Source organism: Danio rerio, chromosome 24 (assembly GCF_052040795.2).
Source record: "Danio rerio strain M-AB ecotype USA chromosome 24, GRCz13ab, whole genome shotgun sequence".
Taxonomy (NCBI): domain Eukaryota; kingdom Metazoa; phylum Chordata; class Actinopteri; order Cypriniformes; family Danionidae; genus Danio; species Danio rerio.
This window is the reverse complement of record NC_141044.1, coordinates 12335459-12360000: the sequence shown is the minus strand read 5'-3', so window position 1 is coordinate 12360000 and position 24542 is coordinate 12335459. Positions and strand designations below refer to the sequence as shown.

General features: G+C 37.7%; 1 protein-coding gene across 2 annotated transcripts in view; it reads left to right on the top strand.

Moving 5' to 3' along the window:
- gli3 (GLI family zinc finger 3) overlaps positions 1–24542 on the top strand; it is a 340422-nt gene that overhangs the window by 202913 nt on the left and 112967 nt on the right. For both annotated transcript variants that reach the window (XM_087308354.1, NM_205728.1), the window contains 1 exon segment: positions 2726–2968. In XM_087308354.1, coding sequence (XP_087164480.1) covers positions 2726–2968 — 243 coding nt within the window.

Below are 24542 nucleotides of genomic sequence, written 5' to 3'. Positions count from 1 at the left end.
ACTCAATGCACTGTAGGGGTTAGCATGCTGTCTATTAGTACACTGTTAAACCCAACAGTCAACTTTATCAAATGAAATGAGTGTAGTTAACTTAAAATTTACTAAAAGATAGTTCTACTCATTTGAATAGAGATTAGAAGGTATTGGGTTAATTAAATACCTCATAACTTTATTTTAAATTACTTGCTTTGTTAGCTCAATGAGTTCACAGTAGTCACTAGAATTAGTTATTGAACTTAAATTGTTTGTTGCAATATGTTTCCTTAAATGGTTTGAGTTACCTTAACTTTTTGGGTTTTACATTGTAAGGAACGCAAGACATGATTTATGTCATGTATATAAACGTTACTTTAATGAAATAATATTTTATCTTGAAACTTATAATAAAATGATGTTGCTTTAGATGCTGTCTTGTGGTCATATGCAGAAATGAATTTGCTCGCAAACTCTTTCTGTGCCTTAAAGGGATTTACTAAGTGTTGAGTGTACATGCGTTGTAGACTCGATATTGCTGTGAATTGTGGAATTGGTTGAGTCCACTATGGTTTCAGACACCACTAAAAATGGCTGCACCCACAGATAATTTACTATTTGAGGGCATAGGGGCACTAGAGCTTTTTCTCAACACATTCTAAAAGTTCTCGCATCCTTGTGTTCTTGTGAATCATCATCATCAACTGCCAAAGTTCAGTTCTAAAACTTAAAACCACAAGAATGGACGACACTTGAAAGGACCCAGATGTATTCTTTTTATCAAAGATGCATCATTGCACAATCGAGTGCAGAGCTCGCTCTAGAAATTCCAGAAGTCATTGCAGCAGAATAAAGTAGATGGGAAGTGCAGCATTTTATACCTGTTTATTATTGAAGTTCACATAACTTACAATATATTTGTAAGGCTTTTGTGCATGTTTTATATATAAACATGTATATTAAAAAGGACCGTTGTATAAATGCTGTAATGTTTTAAAAAATCTGTTAAAAACACATGAAGGTCATGTGACCATCAGTAAGACTGCAGCATCTCATTTCTCACAGGATGCATTCTCTGTTCTCGCTGTTTGTTCTTCTGAGGAAACTTGACAAGAACGGTCTCAACTAGAACCCAAGCCTGATCTCTGCATTCTTGGAAAAGAGAAACAGTCTAGAGTTTTGTTCCAACCCTAATCATGCACACCTAAAAAATGTAATCAAGGTCTGTGTGTTACCAGAACACTAGGAGCTGGTGAGTTTTTATCAGGGCTGTATCAAAATTCTTAATTTTTCAAGATTATGCCCACCTCTGTACTAGATTGAGAGGTCATGACTCAAATGAGATTAAGTCATAGGTCATTTGAATGTCTCTGAAAAAATAAGCACCCTGCAAATCCTGAAAGCCATGTAAACTTGCTTTTCTTTGCCCTATTTTAAACCTCTGGCGACTCAGTCCCTCTGGGATACAAGTCCAGCTTCGTCTGCCTGGACAGATAACTTACAGACAGAGAAATAGGAAAAGTACATCTCTTTCTGTGTGTGCAGTAGAGAGGCAAAGAAAAAGAGAGAGAAGACAGATAGCTTGTGGGCGTTGATACTACCCATGAGGCCATTTAATGGGCAGTTTGGAATGCAGCGAAAAGACTCAGCTGCCCTCTCTATGGGACAGTCTGTCTTTGAAGACAGAGAGAGAGAGAGAGAGAGAGAGAGAGAGACCAAGCTTGTGGGAAATCCTTGACTGCTGCTGTGATGCTGAATGTTGGTGTGTTTAATTTCACAGACTGTGGCAAGCACAGACACTCAATTGCTCTTGTTTGATGCTGTGAATTTACACATATTCCTGAAAGAGGCAAAGCTCTGAAGGCTTTGCCATGCATAAAAAATGTCAAAGCTACACTATAGCACATTTTAACTTTTACACTGTCTCCTTGCACTACCTGAAGACTTAGCATGACAAGGCGTGTTTTCATTGTCTGTGTCTCTGTATTTGTGTTTGTTTGTCTTTACAGTAGATTTAATTGGACATTGCCTTGAATTTTTCTATTGCAGTATTTGCTACAAGGCTGGTTTTGATATGGCTGTCTGAGTTCTTAGCATAGCAAACTTCCAACAATGCTTTTCCCCACATACTTTTGTTCCATCTGACCAACAAGCTACTCAAAACCTGATCTATTCTTAGTTTCTGTCTAAAACAGATTTGACGATTGAAAATACATGTAGCTGCTTTATTTTAAGTGGGTAGGGAAGATGGGTCATATTTAACCCCAAGGAGGAATGATGTATGTACAAAATTCTGAGAAAATAAATCACTGGAATTTGTAGGAAAAAATGCATTTAAAGCATCATCTTTTTATTATTATTATTTTAATCTTTTTTTTTTTTCAATCAGAGCTAATTTTTCTAACGTGTAGTAATATTTTAAAAGGTAGTGAAAAATAACAAAAGAAATAAAAATTCTGAGTAAATGCTGAAAAACATTCAGTTGCATGCAACTTATTTAGGCTATACCTAGACTGCACACAAACGTCATTATGATAGTTTGTCAATTTATTTATTTGTCTGTTTCTTTGCATGAATTTGTGTTAGCACACATAGAAGCACATTCAACCATGGTGCTTAAGTAGACTTCTCGTTGCAATCTGTATTTCAACAAGTACCAACATAATTAATTATACGTGTAAGTATTTAAAAAAAAAACCTAGTGAACAGAATATCATTAATGTTCATTTTATTTATTTTCTGTCTTTTTTAGAGGATGACAGTTCAGGTTCACCATATCACCTCGAGAGGCGAAACACCATTAGTGCGCAGACTGATGTTGTGAACACATCAGGAAAAGTCAGTGAAGAGCCATCCACCTCTACAGACGAACGTCCTCCACTGGTGAAGAAAGAACTTCAGAGCTCTTTGCACCGCTTGGCAGACCACACCCTGCCCTATCGTGGAACACTGTTTGCCATGGACCCTCGTTCTGGATATCTGGACCCTCACTATAGTAAGTTATATATATATATATAGCAAATGTTTGTGTGCGTGTGACAGTGTGAGCAATATCATACATGTATATGGCTCTCCATCATTTCTGTGATTTGCACATTGGCATGAGGCCACAACAGTGCTGATATACAGCAATATTTCATTGATACAAGTGTGATATTCCATTTATTCAACACTTTGACAGCATAAATGTGTAAACAAAAATAAAAAACAATGGAGTGTTTTAAAAACCCTTTAGTGTGAGGAACTGATTTATTCTGCACACAGATTCAAATTGAATGTTGACTGTAACAGCTAGGTAAAAGGTGATGCTAATTCAAGTCTCAGTGATGACAAAACAGAGGATTTTGCTCAAAGGTCAGGACTATAACACTGAAGACCATAAAAAAAATCAATAAATCAACAGAATTATGTCTGTTTTGCTCTTACTGCCACATCTGGAAACACTAAATCCCATAAAAGCTAAAACCAAAACAAAAAACTACTACATAGTATAACTATAACTATTCAATACAATATACAAGAAAAAAAAGAGAGTTTTACTCAGAGATCAAGTGTGATTTACCTTCATTTTTACCGGCTTAGCTGTAGTTTGAAGTGTCTGCTGAGGAAATTGTTGTCTCCTTTGGCAAGTTCCCACATTTCCTCAAAGCCTTTCATACTGATTACAATACAGTCTCTGTCGCAGTCTGATGGCAGAACAATGTAATGTGAACTACCAGTCATTATTATATACAGTGTTTTGCAATACAAATTAATTTATTAAATACTTATTTAATGTAATTTATTGAACAATAACTTTAGCAAACAATATTAACGTAGGGCGTACTCACACTATATACAGTTGTCTTAACCTGGCCAAAGCACGCTTGTCCCCCCTCCCATCTCCCCCAATGGCCCGCACTCACATTACTTTCGGGCCTGGGCATGCTTACGTCATCGATGATGCACTGTTCAGTAATCGCTCTCACTCAGTACAGCAGAGATTTCTTTAGTTATATCGTTTATGTAATTTGGGATGCAGTGACACGCAGTCAAATATTTCACTGAACAGATCAGCCACTTTTGACGCTCTTAAACAATCATGAAGTCCTCGTGCTGCAGGAATTATGAGGTTTGCTAAAGCTGCAGCTCTGGTGCATTGAGGGGTTTGCAACTTTAATAAACTACAACAGTTTGCATTCATTGAACAAGAGGAATGATTAATTAATCCATATAAAACAGTCTCTTAAAATTCACGTCTCACTTTCAGTTTCAGGCTTAGGCATGTTTTGCACTCACAAACAAGCTGACCGCACCAAAGACCAAATGAACTGTGCTCTGGCCCACCTCTTCCAACAGGGCCAGGCCCGGCCAAGCGAACCGTGCCTGATTCAGAGCACTCACACTTCTCAAATGATCCGGGAAACGGGCCTGGGCACGGGTCAAATAGCATAGTGTGAGTAGGCCCTTACTAAGCAAATCAGTCAAAAGAACAATGGGCAAGTTTTCACATCTATTATATTTAAAGCTGTAAACTTAACATTGCCATAAAATCTGTTTTCTTTGGAGCAAATGTTATGATTGTGACCAATTTACCCATTATAAGGTACAATGGCCACAATGTTTGTTAAACTATAACGAGTTTAGTCCTCTAATTGGCACTCTGTGAAGATGCTGGATTAGGGCTAATACTTGTAGAATATCATACAGCTTTCAGACAATCAGATTAAGTCAGAACTGTTATATATGTTTGTGAAGGTCAAATACTCCAGAGGGTAGGCCAGAAGGTGCTCTCGTAGAAACCCACAAACCTGTCCAAATACACACAAAGAAACCCAGGAAATATCCAGTGGAAAATAGCAGTTGCTGAATAAATAGAGGATTTAAATGCTTTCATTGATTCAGCATGACTAAGAATCATGTGACTGCAGAACAATCTCAAAGAAGAATTTAAACTCGACTGTAGTTTTGAGGTAAGGATTGAAATTACACATGTAGTATTGACTACAGACATACAGTAGTTCATTAAGAAGTGACACAAACAGCTGTCAGTATTACAGACTGATTATCCCGATGTCATAATCAACCAGTTAAATCGAATTTGAACACGTTGTTTTGCGTAGCTTATCAGTGTACTACAACTCAGTAACACTTTAGCAACATAGGCTCTTTCTGAAAACATAGCCCTACATACATTTCTGGAGATCGCAAATTATGAAGCCAGAGCTACGTATGGCAGCATTTCTTCTTTAAAGCAAATGGTACAGGACGGTATGACGCCGTTCCTTTTCTTGCTTACCAGCATACCACTTACCTCCGTATGGATGGCTTTTCTGCTGTTACCAGTTTGTCCAGTAGCTCGACATTTGAGATGCAGAGCAAAGTTGACCACGACAACGGGGTTTAAGTCCAGCGAAGAGTGTTTCCAGAAAGCAGGTAAGACAAAAACAAAAGCTAAAAATAAATCAAACAAGTAAATAACTGAATGAGAATGTGGTAAAATCTGAAAACGTGGTAAAAATCAGGGGGCTTTTCTTTTTCTGTATTGCTTTTTAAAACACTGCAGTTAAGTTTAGGGAAGGGGGTGGGTGCGTCAATCAGTCCTTTTTAAAACACCATTAGGTGGCTTTAGGGAAGGGGGAAGGTGGAGGGATCAGTTGGTTCGTCACTCAGTAAGTCAATTAGTTAACAGCGGCCTCTGTTAGATTTATTTGAGAAAGTAGGCGCGAATGGCACTTGTGAGAGAATTTTGAGATCCGAGATCATGAGAGCATACACAGCAGCCTCTGGTGGATTTGCGAACAACAAAAACTGCAATCTCCTGGGACGTATTGTGCTCTCTCCAGAAATGTATTTAGGGGTATATGTAACTATGTAGGAAGTAGTCCATCATAAAGCATGAAGTAATAGCTTATGTATGATAATGTAGTTCCTTATTTGGCATTTGATAATTACTAAAGGAAAGTATTGACTTACTTGTGAACTATGATCAGTTTATAAAAAAAATAACCAATTCCTTACTGATTATACATATATTTATCCCACTCACACTACTATGCATACTACTACTACTACTACTACTACTACTACTACTACTACTACTACAACAGCAACTAATAATAATAATAATAATAATAATAATAATAATAATAATAATTATTATTATTATTATTATTATTATTATTATCATAAATTTACAATTAAGTAATTGGAAAGTTATACTCATGATTTCATTAGTTTACTCTTATGAACTCTATTTAGTTAAAGGGTTGAAAAGAAAATGAACATCAAATAAAAAATGAACATTTTAATCTGTTTGTCCTAGCCAAAGGGACCCTATACCAAGATCCTGAGGGAAGGTTTTGAAATGAATCAAAAAGAGGATGGGATATGTCAGATGTAATCTAATGAGCTTTCTATAACACCTGAATTTCATACAAATTAGATAAACCCAGCACTTTCACCCCTAATACTTTTCTGCATGTAATTAAAACCTTAGACAGTGCACATCTCCTTTTTTCTGTTAAGACATAGACCAGCCACTTGACACTTTTTTGTAAAATGTTGTCAACAACAGGACCATGTTCTCTCTCCTCACCAACCAACAAACTTAAAATAATGGTGTGATCCTCATTTGTTTATAGGAGGTAATGCAAGAGAAAGAACACACCCTCTGCTGGTGAGCCCATAGATGCTGTTATAGGGTCTGATAGAATGTTGTTATTGGACCAAATTCTTCAGCACACAACTTTAGTCCTCTACCACTTATTACATCTGTTAAATAAAATGCAAAACCACATAAACTTGGACCTTAGTGGATACTGTAGCTGCTTATGGAAAGGTGGAGCAACAGAAATAAACAGCATCAGACAAAAGTGTAAAACATAAACTATGTTAAAGAAGAGAAGATGATTCAATCAGATATGATGGATATTTTGTTATAATTATATAATATTTTATATATATATATATATATATATATATATATATATATATATATAATATAATATAATATAATACCTACTACCAATCAATTAGATATGTACTAGCAATTTGATATGAAGTAACTGAAGACATGCCCTGTTTATTTTAAAAGCAGATGGCTGTGGCTTTATTTTTTGAACATTAGGTAATTAAGTTGGAATAACTATTTATGTCCTTAATAATTTTTAAAGGTGAAACATATGAATTGCTGAGGTCAAATTTGGGCGTCAAGCATACAAATTTCATACAGCCAGTAGGCTATTTAGAGCTGTCCCCTAACCTCCCGAAGAATACACACACACACACACACACACACACACACACACACACACACACACACACACAAATACTGTTTCTTGTAGTCTTAGCCATCTTAATAGAAGTTGTAGAATAAGAATATCAGACTAATACAAAAACAGCTAAGACAATTGACATCTATTCTCATATATGTATGTATAATACATAGTAATGCTTAATAAAAATGATATGATCTCAGCATTGGAGCAGTGGTGTTAAAAATCATTTCTTTAGTTTTTAAGGGAGCAAACAATTTCCTCAGCGAATATTTTAAACTACTGTGAAACAAATCATTATAGAACAGATCAATCAATATTTTGTGTTGTTGTATTGAAACTGTAGCATTTTAGTATTGTTTGCTTTTTGGATTCAATTAGATTACATTGAACTTTATTGTAATTACACATGTATAAGGGACTAAGTCAAAGGAAAATGAATGAATGAAAGTACAAGGCAACAAAGTACAAGACAACAAATTTCAGTTTCTAATCAGGACTGCAATAGCAGCAAGTGCAAGATGGGTCTGAAATATGGGAGTCTCCCAGGAAAAAAAGTTGGCAGTGTTGGCAGGTATGGGCTACCTGCTGATCTGAATGGGATAATGAGAGCCTCTCTTTCCCTTTCTGAAGACCACAATAAGCTCCTTGGTCTTAGTGGTGTTAAGAAGACTATAATTGTCTCTGCACCAAGTGGCCAGATGCTGTATCTCCTCCCTGTAGATAGTCTATAGGGGTTAAAGTTAGGCAATATTTGGATGCAGCAGATAAATACATGAGAACAAGATTTATGTTGTTTTGTGCCATTCAGCTTTATAATCTTGATCTGTGAGCAATAGTCTATGTTTTGCCATCCCTAAGACATTACCAACCCAGGCTCATTATGATTACGTACCCCTATATATATTTCTGGAGATCATCAAATACATCCCATGAGCTACGTTTTTTTGCAGTTTTTGTTTTGCAAATCTGCCAGAGGCCGCTGCGTACTCTTTTTCAGATGTCAAAATTCTCTCACGAGTGGCATTCATGCTTGCTGTTCTCGTGTAAATCCACCAGAGGCTGTTGTTGACAGAATAACTAACTGACTGTCCAACCGACTGATCCCCCACCCTCCCCTTCCATAAACTTAACCAATAGTGTTTTAAAAAGCACCGATTAACCTGCCCACACACTTCCCTAAACCCAACTGCATATTTTCAAAAGCCAACCCAGAAAAAGAAAAGCTCTTTACAGCAGCCAGATATTTTTTTTTTACCTTTTTTACATTCTCACCCTGTTATTTACTTGTTCATTTTTTGGTTTTGTCTTCCTTACTTTCTGAAATCGTTCACTAGACTCGAACCATGTTGTCATTGTCAACTCCACTTTGCATCTCAAGTCTGCTGACGTACGTGTCGAGCTACCGGGCAAACTGTTACCAGTGGAAAAGCTGTCCACATGGAGGTAAGCGGTCAGCTGGTAAGCGAGAAAAGAAACTGCATCATACCTCCTCTTAGCATTCGTTTTAAGATGAAATGCAGCCATACATAGCTCTGACTACAAAATTTGTGATCTTCAGAAATGTAAATAGGGATACATTTCCAGAATGAGCAATACTCTGCATCGTGCAACAGAATATTCTTTAAGATACTAGTTATAAAGTGACATGTTTTTGAATAAGCAACAGCCTTTGCTATTTAGAAGTTCAACTGAAGATGTGAATGTCACGTTCCGGTAAAGGGAAAAAGGAGCGAGGACCCAAGTGCAGAGTAGATAGGATTTTATTAAATAATAAAAATAAAATAAAATGCGAAATAAACAACCCCGAGGGGGAAAACACTAGTAAAACAAATAAACAAACAAACTTGACAGGGCAAGGCTGGACACAGCAGGACAGGTAAAGATAGACAACATGTGATGACAAACTCGCACAGGACAGCAGACATAAGGGGTTTATAAACTATAGGAAATTAACACAAAAACAGATGAACATAATTAACTAATGGGTTAACAAGAAGGGTGGGACTAGACAATAGACGGGAGAGCGCATGACACAGAGAGACGACACAAGCCATGCGCTCACAAAAAACAGTACAAGAACATGCAGCCAATGAGAGAACTCATTAACCGCATGTTCATGACAAGACGAGCACAACACTGAAGCACACGACAAAAGCAAGTGACCACAATGTAAACATCGAGCCACGTGCTTTGACAAAAGACGCAAGACACGAGCACACGATAGATAAACACCTTACCGTGCGCTCACACATAAGCAACGCGCATGCTTCATCTCAGCGCCAACCAAAACTGAAACCAACTAGACGGAGGCGCCGAGAATAAAGCAGCGCGATACTGACAGAACAAACACAAACACTAGTACAAGAGCGCGCGCATCTGAGGGACGCAGAGCGTGCGCAGCCACATCAAGCGGCAGCGCGCACACTCTGCGTACACCCACGACGGCGCGCGCGCACACAGAGACAGAAACAGGACCAGACATGAGTAGTGACAGAGCTCTGCCACCAAAACAAGAATTTACAAGACCAAAGTGGCAGAACCCTGACACTAGCCCCCCCCCAAAAGGGACGCCACCTGGCGTCCCTAAAGGGAACATCCAACAAGGTACAAGACAGACAAGAAACACCACAAGACAACATCAACAGACACAAGACAGGGAGGTGAACAGGCAAGACGACATGAAGGGGGGGAGGGAGGGAAGACAAACCAGACCCAAAAAACGACAAACAAGGGAGGGATGGGAGGGCAAGACAAGGGAGGATCAGTCCAGGGTGGGACCGGAGGGGCAGTCCAGGGCAGGTCCAATGGGTCAGGGACCCCGGCAGGGAACCAGGGTGGAGCCGGAGGATCAGTCCAGGGTGGCAGAGGCATGCTCCAAGGTGGAGCAGGAGGGACAACCCAAGGAGGATCACCTAAAACAGCAAGCCAGGAGGCCTGTAGGGAGCTGGCTGGGATGAAGGCCTGTGGGGAGCCGGCTGGGATGAAGGCCTGTGGGGAACCGGCTGGTCTAGAGGCGACTTAACTAAAGCCGGCTGGACTGGAGACCAGAGGGGAGCCGGCGGGGCTGAAGACCAGAGGGGAGCCGGCGAGGCTGAAGACCAGAGGGGAGGCGGAGGGCAAGGCGCTGGGCTGGGGCCGGCAGGGCAAGGCGTCTAGGTGGTGCCGGCAGGGCAAGGCGTCTGGGTGGTGCCGGCTGGCCAAGGAGCCGGGCTGGTGCCGGCAGGGCTAGATGTCTGGTTGGTGCAGGCAGGGCAAAGAGCCGGGGCAAGACGTCTGGTTGGGGCCGGCAGGGAAAAGAGCCGGGCTGGGGTCGGCAGGGCAAGACGTCTGGTTGGGGCCGGCATGGCAAGGAGCCGGGCTGGGGCCGGCAGGGCTAAACGTCTGGTAGGTGCCGGCAGGGAAAGGAGCTGATCTGAAGCCGGCAGGGCAAGACGTCTGGGTGGTGCCGGCAGGGCAAGGAGCCGGACTGGGACCGGCACTGAGCTGCGCTCAGGGGCTGGAGCCGACACTGGAGGGCGCTCAGGGGCTGGAGCCAACACTGGAGGGTGCTATGGGGCTGGAGCCGACACTGGAGGGCGCTCTGGGGCTGGAGCCGACACTGGAGGGCACTCTGGGGCTGGAGCCGACACTGGAGGGCGCTCTGGGGCTGAAGCCGACACTGGCGTCTTTCTCCTCTTCCGTCTCCTCGGGCAAGCAGACACAGGGCTAGACTCATCCATAATTTGAGCACCAACTTCATCAAACTCTGGGAGTGCTGCTGTAGCGGGCTTGCTCGTGACTGGGTGGACGGCTGTTGTGGTTGATGGCCTCTTTACTCGCTGTTTCGGAGAAGAGGACAGCAGAAAGCTGGGGTCAGGATGTTCACCAACAGCCTGATGAACCAGATGCTCCACGAACTGGTGGTAAGATAGCCCTCCCAACTCAAGCATCTGCTGGAAATTGAGGGGCTTGTCGAGGGCATAGTTGAGGAGGTTCACCAGGGCTTGATCATTAAACCCCAGCCCCTCTGCTGCCACACAAAATTTAGCCGCAAAACTTCCCACCTTCATGCCACGTTGCCGCAGCGACTGCAGACTGATGAGCTGCAGTATGCGGCTGGAGAAGGGGCTGTCTTCACTCTGCTGGGTCCTCATTTTTGGCGAGTTCGTACTGTCACATTCCAAAACAACAAACACAAACACTAGTACAAGAGCGCACGCGTCTGAGGGACGCAGAGCGTGCGCGGCCACATCAAGCGGCAGCGCGCACACTCTGCGTACACCCACGAGGGTGCGCGCACCACTTGAGACAGAAACAGGACCAGACATGAGTAGTGTCAGAGCTCTGCCACCAAAAGAAGAATTTACAAGACCAAAGTGGCAGAACCCTGACAGTGAATGCATGGCAGAAGATAGTCGTTTTTACAAACCAAGTGTTTTTGAGTTTCCCCATGTTTGATTGTATGAGTTTTTTACGTGTATATACACAATTGTGCAGTTAAACTGTTGTATTCACAACAGTGCTGATACACAGCCATATCCCAGTGCTACTTGAGTGATATTGCTTATATAAAGAGATGGCAAATGTACATACTTCCTTTACTGAAGCAGACTACAGATACAAAACAAAAGTATGGAAACTCATGCTTAAAGCAACTCTGGTAAAGGTAAAAATACTGAATACGCTCTTGTACTTAAGGCAATGTAAAGTATGGACTCAAACATGTACTCATTATGCCACTTTTTATTAGATGTAAAATAAGTTTCTGATGTTTCTAGAATGTGCATGTAAAGATTCAGCTCAATATACAGTACCCCACAAAAAATGTGTACATCCTAAAATAATAAATAATCCATTACTACTATACCTGTTTTAATTTCACACTGGTAGACCTCATCATATTAATAAATTTATAGACATTACTTTGCATTTCTAATTTTAATTTACCAAAAATGTGGTAACACTTTATTTTAATGATCCATTTAAGTATTAGTAGACTGTCTGCTTAGTATCTATTGATACTGTTCCTTTAACAGGCATTTAATTGACTATAAGAAACTTTGCAAAGTACATGTCAACTCACACTAACCCTAACCCCAACCTAACAGTCTACTTACAGTCTAATGAGAATTAGTTGGCATATAGATGCTATTTAACTTACTCTAAATTCAAAAAACAGACAATAAAAATAAAGTGTGACCAAAAATGCTTATAGTATGGATCATTGTGATGTATTTCAAAAGTAAGTGAACACCTATGATATTGAGGGGAAAATGCATAATAGTCATCCAAAGGTTCACTAAGTGGAAAAACTTTTTTTTTCTCTCTTAACTTATTTTTTACTTTATCCTAATATCTTAAAATTACCATCCTTCTTGTTTCTGTCTCAACTTATTTTGCGTAAGACATTTACATTTTACCAAATACCGCAGACCAGTCCCTAAAGAGAGCAGATCTTGTCAGTGCAGAAATCTCAAGGACGATTATTTGGTGTAAGGCTTGCATGCTAACTTCCTCTGTGAGGCGAATGGCAAAGCTGCATACATATTGATTGGGCCTGACAGTTGACTAGTTGCCCTTTCTTTCTCATTCACTCTTGCTTGCTTTTTAATTTTTTTAGAGTGGAAATTAGTATGAGGAACATTCTTCTCTGCTCCCTAATTCCCTCATTAGGAGCTAAGCGTGAGCACATAACTCCGTCATTGGTGTGATCAAAACACCACATAAAGGAGAACTGTTAAATGCCTCCCTGCCTTGTTCTTTTCCATATTGCTTTTCCCTTGTTTTCCTCTGGCCCACTATTTTTCACCATATATTTTTCTAATAAATATAGCTTCAAGTGGCAATCATTAGGGTCCTAGCGCATGACCATTGAGCAACTGGTGTTGAAAAGACATCAATTTGACATCAAAATTGACATTAATGAATTGTTTTAAATTTGATAATCTAACTTTCATTTTGCACTCACACTACAAGCGTACCGCGCCAAAGCCCAAGTGAACCACGCTCAGGCCCACCTCATCCAATGGGGACAGGGCCAGCCAAGTGAACCCTGCCTGAGCCCGATTCAGTGCACTCACACTTCTCAAACGATCCGGGAAACGGGCCTAGGCACGGTTCGGATACATAGTGTGAGTAGGCCCTAAGACAAATGCATAGGTATGTTGAATTGTCTGGGAGGAAGATTGTGCATATGAGTCTTGAGTCATGAGTTTTTGCTGTTGGTGTGACCAAATACTTCTTTAAGTTGATTGAGAAACAAGATTCCAAGAGTAAATATAACAGGGTTTTTAGATTCCCAAATTCCTGTACAATTTGTCGCCTCACAAGAATAGTTCACTAGTTGGGCCATAGGATTTTCAGAGGCAGATAGTGGTATAGTGAGAGGAATAAGACTGACTCAGGGGGCTTGAATAAGTTTGCCAAAGGGGTGTGGTGCAGGTGTGACTGATGAAGGTGTCATGCAGAGGACAGGTGATTCAATGGTACTGTAATCCACATACAAGAGAATCAGATACAGTAACTCTGGAAGTCCAGGTGTGTGCGATTAGAAATCATCACAATCTGTCCGCAGCTCGGCTGCTGACCCAGTGCTTCACTCTCTTCTGCATACTTGTTTGTTTTGTTGTTTGTATGTGATTTGCTTGTATTTTTTTTTCAATCAATGTTATATGTTCATGAAAATGAGGGGATTTATTCATTGGACAAGTCTACATCTGACAATGTTTTTAGCGGAAGTGATTTTGAAGTTGGGACACTGTGAGTTTTCACCAAGGATTTCTGAGAAATCTCAGAACAAGGAGGGTCATCACTGAAGAAATGAATATCTCAAGTAAAGTACAAAAATGATTAAAAAGAAAAGGTTGGACTACCTGTAATTACCTTTTCAAATGTATGATCTACCGTATATGGATAACAGATTGGATACCTGTTTTAGAATATGTGAACAAGTGTGTACACCAGATTATGTATGAAATTTGGTCCATGTCCACTGTTTTAAAAAAGGCAAATTGGGAACTGCTTTTTTTACATTAATAAAAACGTTCATACTATTACTGATTATGTTATGTTATTAGTATTATGTCCTATATATTTTTTGTGAGATAATTTTTGTTTAGATTAAAACTGTGCATATATATCCAAATAATAAATGCTGTTTAAATAATTTTACTTAAATTTTACCTTAAGCCCGGCTCACACTGTGCAATTTTTAATAATCCTAAACAATTGTAGCATGTCAGACTGCATAAACATGTCTAAACAGCAATCAAAGACTGCAGATTTTAGCCTGGGAATTTTAGAAATCTTTTAGGATTTCCCTTTTTTTTTCAGACGACCAAAGCATGGCTGAAATCCCCATAGTAAGCAGGGCTTTAATGAGAGGAAAGCTGTTTTTATGAATAAATATTAGGAATTTGTTATACTTAAGAGCAGAAAATTTAGGGGGAAATCAAAAGGGCTAAACTTTAGTAAAAAAAATAAAGTTGAAAGTGAATTATTCAAATGCAAGCATGAGAATGAATGGATTTTATGAAGGGAAGTAATAAAAAAATCAATTTTAGCATATTTGCTGATTAATTAAATGTGTTTTTAATTGGTTTAGTAAGACTAAATTTAGATTAGAGTCCAATGGAACCTCTTAAAAAATCCCTCTTATGAGAATACTAAATTGTGTATTGAAGGACTGATGCATGGTGGCTCAGTGGTTAGCACTGTTGTCTCACAGCTAGAAGGCCAGTTGGCATTCTTGTGTTGAGTTTGCATGTTTCTTTTTGTGTCTGTGTGGGTTTTCCCTGAGTGTTCCTGTTTCACCCACTGTCCAAAAACATGTGGTATAATTGAATTAGATTAACTAAATTGGCTGTAGTGTATGATTGTGTGTGTTTGAATTAGAGTGTACGTGGGTGTTTTTCAATACTGGGTTGCAGCTGGAAAGGCATCTGCTACATGAAACATATGCCAGAGTAGTTGACAGTTGATTCCACTGTGGAAAGGAGACCCCTGATGAATCAGGGACTAAACTGTATGAATGAATGAATGAATGAATGAATGAATGAATGAATGAATGAATGAATGAATGAATGAATGAATGAATGAATGGATGGATGAATGTGTCAAGAACAAACCACTAAATGGCAAGTGCTAAGGAGGAGTAAGGTAAAAATAGAGCAATGGCCTCTAAGAAAGTCTTACAAATCCAATATTAATGCTGCATTTACACAAACTCTTAGCACTGCATAAGTGAATAAAGGACTGGCACATTTAGCATAAAGAACCTAGAGGATAAATAGCCCTCTGTGAGAGCATTAGTTCAAGCAATAGTATTAGCCATCATTCCTGAGCCTTATCCTCTTTTCTCACACAAACACTGGATAAGAGTGCCATATCCTGCTTAGCACCGTGCTAAAGCACACTATGAATAAGACTGATTAAAAGAGGGATCAATGAAAAAAAAAAGCTAAATGTGTGGAAGTGTGAAATGCAGCTAGCACTGTGACATTTATGTTTGTATTGTGTGATGATTAGAAGGTCATTGGGCCAGAGCAACTTGCTGGTATTGCACTTACATCTTTTGGGAAAGTGAAAGATCCTTCTCTTTTCTCTCTTTGTCCTCTTTCCTAAGTTCATTTCCTTAAACAGATGTGCACTTCATCAACAAGAGCCATGTCCCTTTATGGGAATTAAACATGCTGAATTAAACGTTTCTCTTTTATATGAATCTTATGATGAAACAGGAATGATTTTAACCAGTTGAGCTGAGAGGGAAGGAATCTTTGCTTTCCCCCCGTGCTTTAAAATCTTGGACATACACATGATTGTCTCAGAAGTGCTAAGCCATATCCTTTCCTCTGCAAACTGAACAATAGGTTTATTCACGTTCTTCAATGCGCTCTCGGCTGTCCTTATGGACTTAAAGCGTTTGAGCCCTTTCACACTTTTACAAGGTTCTCAAGAGTTTAGCTTTTTGAAGTTCCTTTGTCTATGACATTCAGGCCCACAAGTGTCATTAAAGCAAAGAGTGTTGACTCTCAAACCTACTTAGTGTTGGTCCACAACTTATCGGTGTGAAATATTGTTCCCAATCAAAAGCAGTCTGGATTCCACTTTTAGCTTGATCAGCGGTATGAGGCAACAGTTTCAGTCCTCTGTGTTCTTGCTTGGATAAAGATCTGCCAAGTTTCATGAAGCCTATAATCCTCTACCAAAGCCTCATTGATGCCACGCACCAGAATCTCGACAAACCCGCACAAGGAGGGACTGATGATATCCCACCAAAGAGACACATCCAAATCTCTGTCACAGCCAGCATCCCGTCTGGTCAGCTCTGCATTGGTGCGCACCATATCAATAGATATTTTTTACTTCAGTGACCCTAATGGGGAACATCCAGCCACTGTTGCGCAAACAAAGCACTTGTTGAGAGCTATCTGAGATGGTAACAAAGGGTTGAGATTGACACTGAATCCTTGGGTGAATAGTGCTACGTACCTATCAAATTTCACTAAGCTTTAAATATATGCTTTCTGGGTTGGATTTATTTATGGAATTTTGTCAAATCCGATTTCAAATTCTCTTATCAATAATGATCAATTCTTTGTTTTCATTCAAGCGATTAAAAATATAATACATCTATAAATCAAAATTACAGTATTTTTATTTTGTGCCATTAGCTAAGGACTTTATAAAAATGTAAATACATTCCTTTCTTTTTTTGTTTTCATACTAGTCATTAAATTACCACACAAGTTCAGATTTTTGCAGGTTTTGTTCTAGCATGCATAAATTATTTTTAATGTATGCATGTTGCATTATTATTATTATTATTATTATTATTATTATTATTATTATTATTATTATTATTATTATTATTATTTTAAAACAAATATGGGGTTTCTAACCTTGCATGAATGTATATGGGAACATACAAAATACTTTACTGACCCTAAGTTAACAATAAAGAAAGGAATGTATTTAATTTTGACTTTATAATCCAATATAACATATAAAAAGTGCATACATTTATTCCTTGTGCAACATAAATTACAATATTTTTAACAGTTACAATCATAAATGGTGACGTGTTATTTCTGACTGTTATCAATAATTATGAGATAATGCTTACACGTGTAAATTATTGATTTTAGGCATTATACCAGAGGTCACCAACCCTGTTCCTGGAAACCTACCTTCCTGCAGAATTCAGTCCCAACCCTGATCAAACACACCTGAACCAATTAATAGTACCTAAAGCAGCACTTGATAATTACAAACAGGTGTGTTTGGTCAGGGTTGCAACTGAAATGTGCAGGAAGGTAGCTCTCCAGGAACAGGGTTGGTGACCCCTGCGTTATACTGTACATGCATTAAGAATAGCCCTATGATGGAATATAAATTCAAATGTCATCTGGTGTTACAAATCATCATTCCCTTAATAGTTATAATCACACATATGTAAGTGTTATGCTGTATGTCAGGGCTATTCAATTGGCGGCCCGCGGGCCAAACCCGGCCCCCAAGGCAATTTGTTCCAGCCCTCTAAACAGTGTGACCAAGACATCCAAAAATAAATTTAGTTCAGTCGAAAAACGGCCGCTATTATGAAGTAAAGTGTGTCTGTTCAATATAGCACGAGTTGCAGTTGAAGGCTGCACAGAGCGTGAGTCACCATAAGCGAGTGGCACGGGCAGCAGAAAAATATTTGGATGTGTTTGTAGAAAAGGACTTTTGTACAGTGCACTGATATTGTTAATAGGGATGCAACAAAAAGCCGATTTCACTATTAACTGCACTTTAATATGTCACAGTTAATTAATGGGAAAGGATTCTTTAAGCCGTATGGAACGAAACAAAACTGCTGCAGTTTAACAAAGTTATGCCAAGTTGCCAACTGTGCGCTACTTTAGAGTTCACCAAGTACACTGAGGCTAATACGCATGCACATGGATTAAATACAGCAGTGGCCGTTCACATATCACGTCTTTTCTGCTTGCAAGTTTGTTATTTGTAATGTAAGAATATATGACAATATGCGCGCACAATTGGAGTGACGCGCTTGCGGCTTTCCCAGCGCATGCAATAGAAAACATCTCACGGTGAGAGTTGTGCTTGCCTTTCAGTGCAATGTAAACAAAAGATATGTTAAACAAATTATTGATAAAATGATTATGTACTGTATGTATGAATGCAGATGGCAACAACAGTTATTCTAAATAACTTACCTAATTCAAAGCTTGAATTTACATTAGATGTGATAACCATGAAATCATGATTATTTTTCAGATATAATCATACAACCAAAATCTATCATTGTTGCATCTATAATTGTTATACAGTTCAAAAGATAACATATGAATATGTCTGAATGTAGAAGAAGCCTAATTCAGCAATGCACTGCTTTTGTTGTGCTCTGAAAAACATTTGAATGTTTGTAAAAAAATAAATAAATAAAAAAAAAAAAGTCTATTGTACAATGCAGTGATTTTTATGTTGTTTCTAAATACAATATATTAAAGCCAACATGGGTGTCTTAAGGAGCAAAAATACAGCTCATGATCTCTTATATGCAGTTGTGTCATCACTCATATCTCTTCGGCCCATTGGGATGATTTTCATGAACCGCCCCCTATGACAAACTAATTGAATTTTTTTTTTTTTTTTTTTTTTTTTTTTAATCTTGTTTTTTTTTTTTTTTTTTATTGCTTCAAGAAACTGTATAATACAATTTAGAATATAGTAAAAGATAACAGTTCTTTTACACAACAATCACATTACATACACAAGATAAAAGTAAAACTAAAACACAGTACATAAAAAAAATAAAATATAAATAAAAATAAAAAGGACAGTATAATAAAAAAAAGAAATAAATATTCAAGTAGCATGAAAGATCTCATCATATTTGCTCAAGAAAGAAGTACATTTCTTATTTTCAATTAATCTAAGAGATTTAATTAAATGTTCTATTTCACATAAGAAGTCAATAAAGATTGGATTTTTTTTAAGAAACCTCTGTTTGTGAAAATAAAATTTCCCAGCAAGTATAAGAAAGTTCACAGTGGCTTCTAACGCCTTGTTTTGGTTTTCAAAATAGCAAATAACATCCTTAAGGTACAAATTACCACTTATATTAACCTTGGAGAAACAGTATGAGCTTAAATCATCCCAAAACAGTGATGATACATCGCAAGAAAAAAATAAGTGACAAATGTCTTCACTCTCATTCTTACAAAATGTGCAAATATCAGTAACATCACAATATTTGGATAAAAGTGCATTACATGGGTAAATATTGTGCAAAATTTTAAAGTGCACCTCTTTCATTTCATTAGGAATACAGAATTTATATGGTAATAACCATGTTTTCCTCCATTGAATATTAACAATTATGGATCCCCAAAAAAACTTTCCTCTAGGAGTGATTGCGTTATGTGACTGGGACACTTGACGTATAAACTTATTATTGCATTCTTTACTAAGAATAGATTTTCCTCCTAGGAGTAACTGTGACAATTGTTTGGTACCTGTCTCATAACTAAGAGCAGCTTTCATCAGACATAATAATCCACTAGGTATAGCCTTTATAATTGACTTGAATTCCATATAGCGAATAGGGAATTGATACATGTTTATAAAACTCTCATAAGTTAAAAGATCACCGTTACTGTTAAAAAGATCAGAAACAAAAATAATGTTTTTGTTAAACCATTTATCCCAGAAAAAAGATTTATTATTTATCTTAATGTCACCATTATTCCATAGAATGGTTTTGTGGGGTGAGAAGTTGTGGCTGTAAGTCAGTTTCCAGGCTAAAAGAGCTTGTTGATGGAATTGAGCTAATTTAATAGGTAATTTACCAATGGAGTAATTGCACTTCATTAAAAAAGAAAGGCCACCAATCTTTTTAAATATATTGTTTGGAATAAAATACCACATAGAGTCTGAACCAAGCAAACATCTCTTTAGCCAATTGATTTTAAAAGTATTATTGGTGTCATCAAAATTTAGGACTTCAAGACCCCCCTCACTCCTTTTATTTGATAATAAATGTTTCTTCAATTTGTGAGGCTTATTATTCCAAATAAAATCAAGAAAAATTTTGTCAATTTTTTTAGAGGTCTGATTATCTACTGCTAAAGATAATGAGGGGTATACAAATCTAGATAACCCATCTGTTTTGGTTAAGAAGACTCTGCCTAGAATTGATAAATCTCTTTGGAGCCAACTATTAAAAATATATTTTACTTTAGATAATCTTGTTGAAAAATTTAAAAACTGTCTGCTAATTAGATTTTTTGTTATATTAATTCCTAAGTATTTTACTTCCTCTTTGATCGGTATATTTTCAATTTTTGCATCTAAGGTGTCATACAAGCAAATAATTTCACATTTTAATAAATTTAGTTTGAGTCCAGAAGCATCTGAGAATGCATTAATAATGGTTAAAACAGGAGACACTTGATCTTTATCCTTTAAAAATAGTGTAGTGTCATCTGCCAATTGTGATATGCGAATCTCTCTGTTAAAGATATTAATACCAACCAAATTATTATTGTGTAGAATATCTATAGATAGAGTTTCTACAACAAATAAAAATAAGAATGGGCTCAAGGGACAGCCCTGTCGTATACCACGAAGCACAGGAAATCTTGGTGAAGTACATGAATTTAGAATTACACAACTATTAATATCTTTGTACAACATTTGTACCACATTAAGAAATTTTAAGGGGAATCCAAAGGCTTTCAAAGAGTCTAAAAGGAATTCATGCTTTACGGTGTCGAAAGCCTTGTAAAAATCGAGGAATAGGATAATAGCATCAGAGTCAATTTCATTTTTATAATCAATTAGATCCAGCACAAGTCGAGTATTACAACTAATATGACGCCCTTTTATAAATCCAGTCTGCGTTTCATTTATAATATAATGTAAATGTCGTTTTAATCTTTTGGCAAATATGGAAGCAAGTAATTTATAATCAAAATTTAGAAGTGTAATAGGACGCCAATTGTCAATAATAGTTGGATCTTTGTCTGGTTTGGGAATGAGAGATATCACACCTTGTTTCATAGTAGGGGTCATTGTTTCATTTTCTAAACACTCTTGAAGCATTAAAAGAAAGGGTTGCTCTAAAAATTCCCAAAAATGTATAAAAAATTCTAATGTTAGGCCATCAGAGCCAGGCGACTTCCCTTTTTTCATTAATTTCATTGCATCCCTAATTTCATTTAAAGAAATTGGAGCTTCACATAATACTTTAAACTCATTACTTATCTGAGGTATATAGTTTTCTATTTGTTGTAGGTAAGATCCGTTTTGGCTTGCATGAGAGTCAAGGGAATATAGGTTTCTATAAAAATTTGAAATAAAATTTCCAATGTCTTCCTGATTTTTTGATAAGGAATTATTTATTTGTAGAGCAGAAATACTCTTTCTTTTAAAATTTCTTTTCTCAAGTGAGAAAAAGAAGCTTGTATTTTTCTCTCCTTGCTCAATCCACTTTGCTCTGGATCTAACAAAGGCACCTTTAACAATTTCTATATACAACTGGTCTAATTCTAATTGACAGGATTTTAACTGAGTAATTTCTTGAACAGAGAGATTTTCTTTTCTAATCAAGGCATTTATATTATTTAATAAATTAGCTTCCTTACTGGCATTAACCACTCTTAAGGCTTTAGATCGGTTTATAGCTAGAGTTCTAGCTTTAAATTTAAAATAATCCCAATCAGCAGCATGTGACTTACTCACACAATTTGAGAATATTTCATTAGCTAAATGTTTAATCTGACTATTAAAAATTTTATCGTTTAACAAATTATTATTCAATTTCCAGTAACCACGTAAGGTATTCTCCTTACGATTCGTTTGCAGAACTAGTCTAATTGCTAAGTGATCAGAAAATGGAGCATACTGGTGACTTACATCAAATACAAATTGTAACAGCTGTTGAGAAACAAGGAAAAAATCTATTCTAGATTTATAAGTTTGCAGATTATTACTCCATGTGTATTCCTTCACATCAGGATGAAAATGTCGCCAAGCATCTGTTATTTGAAGATAATCACACAGAGTATAAATAATGTCATTACTGCGACTCATTTTTGGGGGATATCGGTCATATGAATTATCTAAAACCTCATTAAAGTCTCCAGCAAATATAACAAAAGCCTGATGATATTTATTCTTTAAAGCTTCAATTTTTATCTGTAGTGAAGAAATAAATGCTTTATTGACGGAAGTTAAATTGTGGCCATATATATTAACTATTATAAAGACTGCATTATCAAGTTTAGTGACAAGAATAACCCATCTACCCTCTGTAGAGGCTAGAGATTCAACAATATCTCCTTTAAATTTATTGATGAGAGTGATAACACCCGCTGAATGATTAGACCCATGACTAAAATAGGCCCTATCACCCCACTGTGATTTCCAAAAACGAACATCATTCTCACAAGAATGGGTTTCTTGTAAAAGTATTAAGTCAACATTCATTTTCCTACAATATAAAAATAAAGCCTTTCTTTTTGTAAGATCTCTCAAGCCACGGGTATTTAACGAAACAATACTCAAAGAGTTAAACTCAAAGTTTTTAACATTCATATAAAAGAATAATAATAATAACTAGAAACAGAGATAAAAGAGAAAACTAGAATAAAGTTGAATGCAAATAGAACAAAATTAACAATGCACACTTCTTGAACTTACCGCTGTAAACGAGTAACGGCAAAGAGGAGAATAAAGCTAACATGAACCTTAGCCAGTAGTGCAATTACTTATGAAGGAACAAATTACATATAAAATATAATTATGACAGTCAATAGGGAAAAAGAAAAGTCTCAGATATACCGTTAGTTATTCTTCAATTGGAGATTGCTTAGATAACTAAAAAATTACGTTCGGCTACATATGCTCCGTAAAGTTTTTAGGGAATAAGTTCAAGTTTTTTTCCAGCAACAAAAGCATAGGGGCCATTCCACGAAACCTTTTTGCCTTCCTCACGAGCCTTCTTCACTAAAGGCCATAACTTGGCTCTAGCATCCACATCCTGTTTGATTAACGCCTCCTTGATGCGAATTCTGTTTTCCGTTAGATAGCGAGACTCTTTTGCAGCTCGCCATACAATGTCCCTGTAGGTACGCATAGTAAAACGCATCACGATGTTACGAGGTGCTCCGTCAGACCTCCTTAGCCCCAGGCGGTGAGCAACATCAATTACATCTTCCATCTTGTCTTGTATGCCAGGGACCACCTGTTTCAGGATGCTGATCGTCACACTTCTCGTGTCTTCTCCGTCGCGCTCTGGAACCCCTTGTAACTTAAGATTCCATCGCCGGGAGTAGCGCTGCATTTCGTCAAAGTTCTCTTTTAGACGTAGATTTTCTGCCCGCAATTCTTTATTCTCCTTCTCAATTAGAGCTATTTTAACGCCATGCGTCTTGATCTCTTCACTCATGTGGGAGACTTTTTCAGACAATTTATCTAGTTTTTCACAGGAGACTGCGACCGTATTGTCAATGGAAATCACTTTGTCGTGCGTTTCATCCATTTTAGCGGTTAGCTTCTGAATCGCGTCAAGGAGTGTAGATAAGGATATTTCATCCGTACCTTTTGATCTCGTATGATTCTTGGATGGAGTAGAACAAATAGGCTTTGCAAAAACCTCTTCATTGGCACCAATTTCTGTCTCAAGATCGATATTTTCCAAGTTTGCAGACTCCATGTCCCCTTCTTCCACGAGGTATCCAGCCAATATAGCACTTTCCTGAAGGGACTGATTCTTTCTTTTTTTCCCCATTGTCACGTCAGAAATTAAAATGTCCGTTAAAAATATTCAGGAACACATACACTTTCAAAATTTAAGATTCTACATGCAAAATAACCATTTTGTTAACTTTAAAACTCCTCGTAGTACCTAAGCGCTAAAAAACGTGACCATTCACTCCGCTGCCATCTTGGCTCTCCGACAAACTAATTGAATACCCCTGCTGTATGTTATATGATGACATCACAGCCCTGATACTTTCTAAATGACTACTATGTTACTGCTTAGTTTCCATGCATGGTATAAGTCAGATTGTTTTCATGCAGGGAAATGATTAGTGGAAGAAAGTAGGGTGATACCTGTTAACTTGGCAAAAAAATAAACAGAAGAGAATAAAAGAATGCGAACTGAAGGAGGTCAGGCCCATCATAGGCTTAACATTGTCTTCAAAGATTGCTGGGACAGGTGGCAGCTCAAGACAATCACACTCTGCAGAGAAGCATCCTTTCAGAAGGAGATAAGGGATCCCTCTATACAGGCCACAACCCAACCCCCCAACACCCCCC